Source organism: Chenopodium quinoa, unplaced genomic scaffold, assembly GCF_001683475.1.
Source record: "Chenopodium quinoa cultivar QQ74 unplaced genomic scaffold, ASM168347v1, whole genome shotgun sequence".
Lineage (NCBI taxonomy): Eukaryota > Viridiplantae > Streptophyta > Magnoliopsida > Caryophyllales > Amaranthaceae > Chenopodium > Chenopodium quinoa.
Window position 1 is genome coordinate 3,011,205 of NW_018744469.1, and position 8,878 is coordinate 3,020,082.

An 8,878-nucleotide genomic window follows, 5' to 3' on the forward strand; every position below is an offset into this window, starting at 1 on the left:
CCAAATGTTTCAGCGTTTTTTGGAATCCCTCAGGATACTGGTCTTGAATATAGCCGCACAGTTTTCGACACCTGCAAAACAACGAATATTCCGATTGACGGAATATTCGCCTCTTATGATCAAGTTAGAGATCGGAAAACGAAATAATTTGTAGAGAGAGAAAGTAGAGAGAAGTTGGAGCTATTCAATGCTCTTAGAATGATATGTCTCAATCCACTCTTCCCATCATAAATGATTGGGGTATTTATAGGGGTGGGAAAGTGTGTCATCTAGGGTTTGATGACCTAGAATGGTGTGCTCTGATTGACGGCGCAATCAGGTGAGGGCACGTGTCCCTTTAGGACGTCGTTTTGCGGCTTTCTAAGGATTTGGGCCTCCTGATGTAAGGAGGCCTTTTTCTTATTTCAGGTGCTCGTGTGTTTGACACGTGTCATCTTCCTATGGGGACACGTGTTGCCCTTTGATTACGCCACATGTCACTATGGGATTGGACCACGTGTTGGGGTATTTTTTACCCTAAATAGACTGGATCTGAAAATTGAATGCTTCTAATATAAAGTTCAGTTTTTCTTTGGGGTTATTGAGTTATGATCATTCATTAAACATAGAATTTATCGAACTCAAAACATATTCTTTGTTGCATTGTGTTTTATGTAACACAAAACTTTATTCATCTCTTTTATTTTTCACACCACCTTTTCTTTTCTTTATTTCTTCTTCTTTTTTTCCTCTCCTCTATTAACAATTGGATTCGATAAGAAATGACCTCGACAAAGCATTTTCCATACTTCATCTTAGTAACTTAAATGGTACTAAGTAAAAAAAATAAAATTAAAGAAAAAAGAAAATGATTGTTGAATTTGTTATTAAAAATCAAGCCCTTGCTCGTTTGTCTTCTTATTGGTATCTAATAAGAAAATTAAGCCTACAAAATCCTTTGAAGTTGAATAATTACAAAAATACTAAAACTATATGAAGAAAAGGTAGAATTATTGTTTTGACTTAAACAACTTGGTCAAAATATCTTATAGGCTCAAATGTGTAGGATCTAAAGAAGAAAATAAGAACCAATCAAGCAAGTCAAACATATAGGTTACTTGAAACTTGAATTTTTTTTTTTTTTTTTTTTTAAGTTATAGGGTACTTGAAATTACCAAAAGTTCAATCAAGCACTTTTCCATGCAATGCCCTTTCAAATTGCCCTCATATGAAATCTATGAATTTGACGATGTATAATCTATTGCTAATTGATATCTCCAAAAAATTGACATTTAACGACCTCACTTTACTTTCTTGCCTTACCATTTCCACATCTTCAATTCCACACCATTTCTTCTTTTTTCTATTCTTCTCCTCCATTAACAATTGAGTTTCTATTCTTACTTAGGGTGTATTTTATTCATCTGATTTTCACTTATCTAAACATATATGAACTTATTAGACTATAAAAAAAAAAATTACTTTAGTTGTAATTTGAACTTCGATAACCCCTATCAAAACTTATTTTTTCTGAACTAAACTTATTAAACCTGAAACAAGTGAAATTAAGGTGAACAAAATAGTTTATTATTTCAAGTATTACTCCAATTACATAACTTTGTTATGTTTTCCAATTGATGAAATGTTTAATTGTGAATTTAGGCTGCCATTTTTGTAGTTTAATTTATACTCCCTTCGTTTTTAAATACTTGCTCCATTGCTCCATAAGCGGAGTTTTAGGAGAAATTGGATAAAGTAATAAAATATATAAAGGTATTGGGGTTAGTGGAAGTTAAATTGGAGGAGAGTGAATCTAAAAGTAATAAAATTGAGTCTCATTAGTTTAGAAAAATGAATTAATTATTATAACAGCTTTCCAAATAATGACATGGAGCAAGTATTTAAAAACGGCCACAAAAGGAAAGTGGAGCAAGTATTTAAAAACGGAGAGAGTAGTTAAGCTATAGGTATTTAAACTTGTGTAGCAACTTAACTCTAGAACCTTTGTTCCTCCAATATTGTGTTTATTATGGAGGTTTTATGTGCATAAACAAACTGTTTGGGTACTAAAATGGTCATACCCATTTTAGGTATAAAAAGACCCCAAATAAGCCAAATGCACTAACATGGCCCAGAGCGGCCCATATGTGTACAACTAGGGTCCTCCAATACCCACCATGCACTACTATAAATAGCTCTCAAGGGGCCAAAGGTAAAAGGGAGTCCATCTTACCATAAGATGACTATTCTCCTCCACTCTCTCTCCCCAACATATCCTCAAGATATGCATTGTTTGGCTTCTAACTTGGGCATCAGAGGCTCCGCCCTCGGGGTCAACCCCCGGGATCAGGGTTCATTTTGCAGGTCCATTCGTGGCTCAAATCCAAGGCCCTCAAGAAGCCCTCCAAAGCCCGGTTAGCTCATATTTTGCCGAAATAATTTGGCGCCATCATCTTCACGAGGGGAGTAAGTCAGAAGGTGTTGCTCTTTTTGATGGTTTTAAGAGTTGATGGCCATGCAAATTACTTTTGATAAAGTAAATAGGCATAACTTATGGCAAGCCGTAACACCCCCCTATCTAGCCTATTATTTCTTTCATAAAAAATAATAGGCCCAAAATTTGGGGAAAGCCCCCATACGCATATATACAGTGAGCTTCATCCATCATATTCACGTTGATGATGATAATGATCTTCATCAATCATCCCCACGATGATGATGATAGCAATTGTCGTCAATCATCCTCACGATGATGATGATAATATCACCCTCAAAATATAAAATATTCAAGGTTTTCGTTCGGTGCTGTCTGAAGTATCGCCTAATCTACGTGCCTTAAACTTCCTTCCAGGATTCTCATGGGTCCATGAGGACTTTAATCAGTCCCAAAATAGTTACCTTAATTTCCAATTTAAAACACTAATATAAAACAATTCGAAAACTAAACCAAACTAACAAGCAACTTTATTAATTCAAAAAACTTACACGTGAAGAAGCTGATGTGAATCAATTGGATGAGTCCATAACCACATCTCTTGCATAGTACTAAACTTTAGTACATCGAGCTAATGACATAAACAAACGCTTCTCAAGAGGCAACCCGAGTCACCATTTCTCAATTTCTCCTCACCTTTAATTCATGTTTATTGAATATAGTGTTTATAATTTTATAAGTATTGTGCACCAAGTGCACAAACCAGTAATTGAGCTTAAATACGAAGTATATTACTATCTTGGTGGTAAATATGATAATTACGAGACTTAATATTCTATTATTTCTTTTTATTTGATTCTGGAGGTTCAATGATTTTTAACAATCTCCTGATTCTCCTCTATGTACAAAAAAAAGTGGTAATGGAAAAAATATTCAATAAAGTATATTATAAAATTACAATACTCAGCTGTTACATGGTCCTCTTTCCAAAATGTTTGACAATCAACATAAATTTTCCAAGCTAGAATGTTCATGCACATAACGTCTTTACAGAAGCTGCAGATCAAACTTCCATATATCTAGGCCACATATCATTAGCTTCCATCCAATCACATCCGCAGCGAATAGTGAATTACCCAGCAAAGACCTAATATATACTCTAGAAAACCTCCTGAATGACATGACAACTAAGCAATTTTAAGAACATCATAACTATGCACATTGCAGGCTCAAGGGATTAAGACCAACAGCAGCTCAATGTCAGACACACATTTACCCAGTCATGGTACTCCATCTAAAGAGATTAAAATTCATCAGCTATCCCTAAATGCAACTCAGTGACATACGCTAACCCTAATGGCAATTGCATCTCAAAACTTATCAAAAGTTAATTAAAGCGCCAAACATAGAGGAGAAATCAAGAAAAACCAAATGACTAAATCAATTTAACATTTTTTTTCTCAAGAAAATCATTGATAAAAAGATCTCCCTTTTTTTCCTTTTTTTTTTTTTTTGGTATTAAATCAAAAGCAAAAGCAAAAGCAAACACATAGGCACATAGCATTACTTAACAATAACCTCTCCTAGATTCACAGGATCTTAAGCAGTTATCAATCCAAACCAACAAAATCTTCCAATCCCAACCTAAAACACAGGTTTACCTGCACAATACAACAAATGCTGCGCCTTAATCTTAATCCCATGAGGTACTGTTACTTTTTTGAAAACTGTCGCAAATTAAGGGGAAACCAATTTTTTCAAAAGAGTAAACTCACAATACCAACATTGCAACTTGCCAATGTTACCAGGACAATGTTAGCAGCTTAACGTTAATTTGCCACCAAGCTAGGGAATTATATCTGCAATCTCCCCTCATCCAAGATAAATAGCCTACTTAAGCTTGCATTTAATTAGCATTTTACATACAGAGGGTTTATCACATATTTTTGCCAATAATTCTAGTAAACTAGCCATTCAGGAGGAAATTCTCAGCTAATCTAAGCCTTGCTGGGTATTAAGGTCTAACAAAAAGGAAAAATCTTCCACTGACCCAAAACTTCAGCAACATAACTTGAAAAGTGATTGTCAAAGGTATGAAGGCCATAGAACAAAGAGATAAAGGTTACTCTACACCTGCAGAAGACCAAAGTAGAAAGAAATTCTCAATTAGAAACAACCACCAAAAAAAAAGCCCTGTGCAGCATGGATAAAAGAGAAATTAGATATAAATAGATGTCTTACTAGTCACTATAGTAATAAACTACTCCAGATTGTCAAACTCCTTCAACAGCATTGCCTGCTATTGCAGGATTCTGTAAAAATGAAAAAGGGAAAAATTGAGCAAACTAAGAACAAAACAGATTATGAACATATACGATTAGGATTATAAAATTCATCCAGTAGCACAATTGTTACCGAACCAACATCTTCCTTTCCATTGACATGCTGCACAGCATTTGAAGAAGGTTGAGAAAACCTGTGTACATATATCATGATAAAAACAAATTTAATACTTCGCAAGAGAGATCGCCAATAGCATACATCATCCAGAGACATACCACTGTCATCGCCATTTGAATAATAACAATATCAAAACAGTATAATATTAATGACAAAGAACCTGACCTCAATGCCCGTGCTTTCCTTTTCTCTTCTTCAAGAGTGTCTGTCTTTGTGTCAAAACCGAATCTGGCAAGTCGAGCTTTCTTTTTAGCTTCCTCATCAGCTGACTTTTTTGCTTCCTCATCAGCTGACAGAGAAAGCCCAAACCTGAGACAAGTTTCACATACCATGTAAGGTTATAAAGAAGCTATACAGAGTAATAATGGATATTGGGCCAAGGATATTAGACATTGGAACCACCAAACTGGAATAGGAAATGTAAATGGGGGCAGACTCACTGGAAAAAAAATTATATATTAAAAGATTAAACTATGCAACTCGTGAGAACTTGCGCCTTACCTCTCAGCTCTAGCCTTTCTCTTCAGGTCCTCAGATGTCTTGGAAGCTTCTGATCCAGCACCCACGCCAAACCTGCTAGGTGCAAATCAGACATTTATATTTAGAAGTTTAGCTACTTCATAAAATTACAATACCACAAAATGTCAAATAACAAACTCGCTCTGGGTATCTAAATTCTCAAAAGTAACCCAACATTGTTTGCTTTTACAAAAATCAATAATAATCAGTAACAATATACTAAAAGCGAAACCAAGGGTGACAATCGTCAATTTCTGGTTGAAAATCTTCCCTCCATTTTTTTCTTTCCTTTTTCTCGCCAAATCTTCATTAATATTTTATAAATCAAAATATTTTCATCCCATTATGACAATTGTAATTTTCCATATATAGAATAATTTAATACTTCCTCCGTTTTTATTTAGTTGCATCACATTAATTTTCCGGACTCTTAGGCAAATTTTGGGTTATAGAGAGGTAGAGGGACAAAATAAATAGGGCTAATGTGATAGGAGAAAGATAGAGAGAGTTTATTAGTTAAAAAGGAAAGTGATGCAACTAATTTAAAATTTCCGTTTTAGGAAAGTCATGCAACTAAAACAAACGAAGAAAGTATATTTTTCATATATTTCTATTCGGTGTTTTAAAAATAAATGAACATAGATAAGATAATATATTTAATATAATATTATTATCCAAGATTCCTATTATCATTATCATTCTACTTTTTAATTGCTCCAACATAATATTTTGGCAATAAATTTATTTCAATTAAACCAAGAAAATTCATTTTGGTAATGTACTTCCTTTGTGTGTTTTATTAAGTGTTACACAGCTCCATAAACCAAGGAAATGTAATAAATGTGGATACTTTAGTATTAAACAGGATAGATAAAATAGGAGATTTATTAATTTGAATTAGGTCCACAAAGTGGAATTGTGTATGATAAAAAATGAATTAACAGTCGTCATAAAAGGAATAAAGAAAAAATAAATAGAACTTAGAAAAACGGAGCGAGTATATAATTGTATATAACTACTAAGTAGCACGGGCCCGGGTTGCTACTATCGTAAGCGTGCAATCGATAAAAAAAATTTAAAGGCTTATCAGAACTATAATTGTTATTATCAAACCAAAATTGTGTTATTTTTTAGTATCTTATTTTTTTTATTATTGAACCGTGTGGTTTGCACTTATATAAATTTATTTACATATTAATAACATGGTTGATAATTGGCTTAGATGGTTAAATAGTCATCTATGTTATAAGAGGTTGAGGGTTCAAACCTTCTTATCCTTATGTTTTTATATGGACTAATGTTAGTTGCTTGGGTTATGTGGGCATTGTTTAAGTGATTATGTGGCGTCATGAGATGTTGGGAAGGTGACGTGGCACAAAAAAAAAAGGGACTACGTGGCATATCGACGTTTTTAAAAACACCTTTTAAAATTTTAGTATAGATTAGTATAAATATATTTATCTATTCTTCAAATTCATATCAATAATAGCATGCATCATAAATAATAATAGCATGCATCAAATAAATGGAAACTCTCCCTCCCCTTTCTTCCTCTAACCTTGAACTTGCTCCCTTCCATTTCACTCCATTTTCTCTAATTCAAACAAAGTGAAATAGGATCCAAGAGAGAGCTAAATAACCCTTTATCCACTCATGCTTCCTAAAAGCCTTTAATATTCAAAAAGCAAATCTATGATAGTTGCAATATCAGTTTGATGGTTATTATCAATTGATATTTCGTTTCAATATTCAAAAAGCAAAATTGGTATTGCAATTGTCATAGATTTGTTTTTTTATTATAAACTAAGTATTATTATCAACTTTAGTCCTTTCATTGCATTTCCTTAATCTGGCAATTAGTATCCCATAAAACACAAACTAGGGATAAGTTCAAAACAAACCCAAAACTAAAATCTACTATTCTCATAATTCCTTTTGATATTTACATATTTCGTTTTGAGCCCTTTAATTATTTACGTTAGATATGTTTCCTTTTATATTACCTTTACTATATTCGGTTTTATTACAAAAAAAATCAGTGCCAATATTATTATCTTGTTCATGTAGTAACTAATTAAATTCTTTTTTTTTGTGTGCTTGAAATCCATGTCACATAATTATTTTTTTTATCGATAAAAAATTCCTTTTTTTTTTTTTGTATATACCAACTTGCAATTCCAAAATACATTGTCTAATTAGTTGGTGATTACCGTGTTAAAACTATATTTTTAAAAAAATATATATATACACAGAAGCGAAGGGAGTAGTACAGCAACTATTACAAAAATCTACTTCTACAATTCAATACAAACTCGCAACACGATCATCAAATCATCAAAACAAAATGCTTACAACAATCAATGAACTCAATTTTATCCTCATCCCCCCAACCAAACCCCCTTCTGCATGTAGCCTTGCATCAATCTACAGAAGTACAGACGAATATACACATAGATGTAAACAAGATCGGCAAACGAGTACTAAAAATCGACAGAAAATTACTTGCACCAATCAATCAATCATAAGAAAAACAAAACAAAATTCGTAGCTTGCTGAATCTTTTCTAAACTAAGTCATGCACCAATCAATCAATTATAAAAATGGCAGAAACATCAAAAATTAATCGGAAATTTCATGAACAAAACATAAATCAGAAGCATGGAAGAGTAAGAACCTCTCAGCCCTAGAACTGCGCTTCTCTTGCTCAGACAACTGAACAGGAACGCCGAATCTTTCAGCCCTGCGAACCTTCTTCTCAATATCATTAGCAGAGCCTCCAGTAGGAGAAACAACGGCTGTGGAATCAGTACCTTCCTTCGACTCCTCTGAATCCTTGTTGTTTACAACAGCATCAATGGCGGCGGCGGATTCGTCGGAAGATTTGGTTGATTTATCGGTGAGATTTGTTGTGGTTAGGGTTAGGGTTTTGTTAGGGTTTTCGAGGTCTGAATTTTGCGAAGGGGAATTATTTTGAGTAGCAGTCGCCATAAGTTTAGGGATGGGGAAGATTGAGGTGGAAAGCTAGAGAGAGAAGCGACTAATGTAGAGGGATTCAAGAAAGACAGTGCGTAAAAGATAGAGAGAGACCAGGGTATGAAATTTTTGGTAGGTCGGCTTATAAATTTACTGATTTCATAGTTGTGCAACTATTAATTTTTAAGAGCATTTTTCGATATTTTAATAGTATAATATTATTTAATGGGCATTTTAAAGCATAATTGGCTATTAGCCTAGATGGTAAAATAATAACATTTTTTTGAGTGAGTGACATGGCGTAGTGAGGGGTCTACGTGGCGCAAGGTTGTTAGGATCGGGATCCTACCTTGGATCGATGAGGGGGTGGATCGAATCAATATAATCGGATCGTAGGATCGTAAGATCCTACTTAATAACGAATAATATTATATATTACGCTATAAATTGACTTAAAAACATTTCTTCTAAGGGGTTTTAATGCTAAAACACATTGGTTTTGTAATCCCCCAT

General features: G+C 33.7%; 1 protein-coding gene across 1 annotated transcript; it reads right to left on the bottom strand.

Annotated features, from left to right (window-relative positions):
• Positions 1-3,331: 3,331 nt before the first annotated feature.
• On the bottom strand, positions 3,332-8,501 carry LOC110697572 (protein MODIFIER OF SNC1 11-like). Its single transcript, XM_021874943.1, has 6 exons — positions 8,067-8,501; positions 5,375-5,446; positions 5,039-5,182; positions 4,829-4,889; positions 4,655-4,725; positions 3,332-4,546 (listed from the first exon to the last, which is right to left on the bottom strand). Exons 1-5 carry the CDS (start codon positions 8,378-8,380, stop codon positions 4,687-4,689), a joined length of 630 nt encoding a protein of 209 aa, XP_021730635.1. The 5' UTR covers positions 8,381-8,501; the 3' UTR covers positions 3,332-4,546; positions 4,655-4,686.
• Positions 8,502-8,878: the final 377 nt, after the last annotated feature.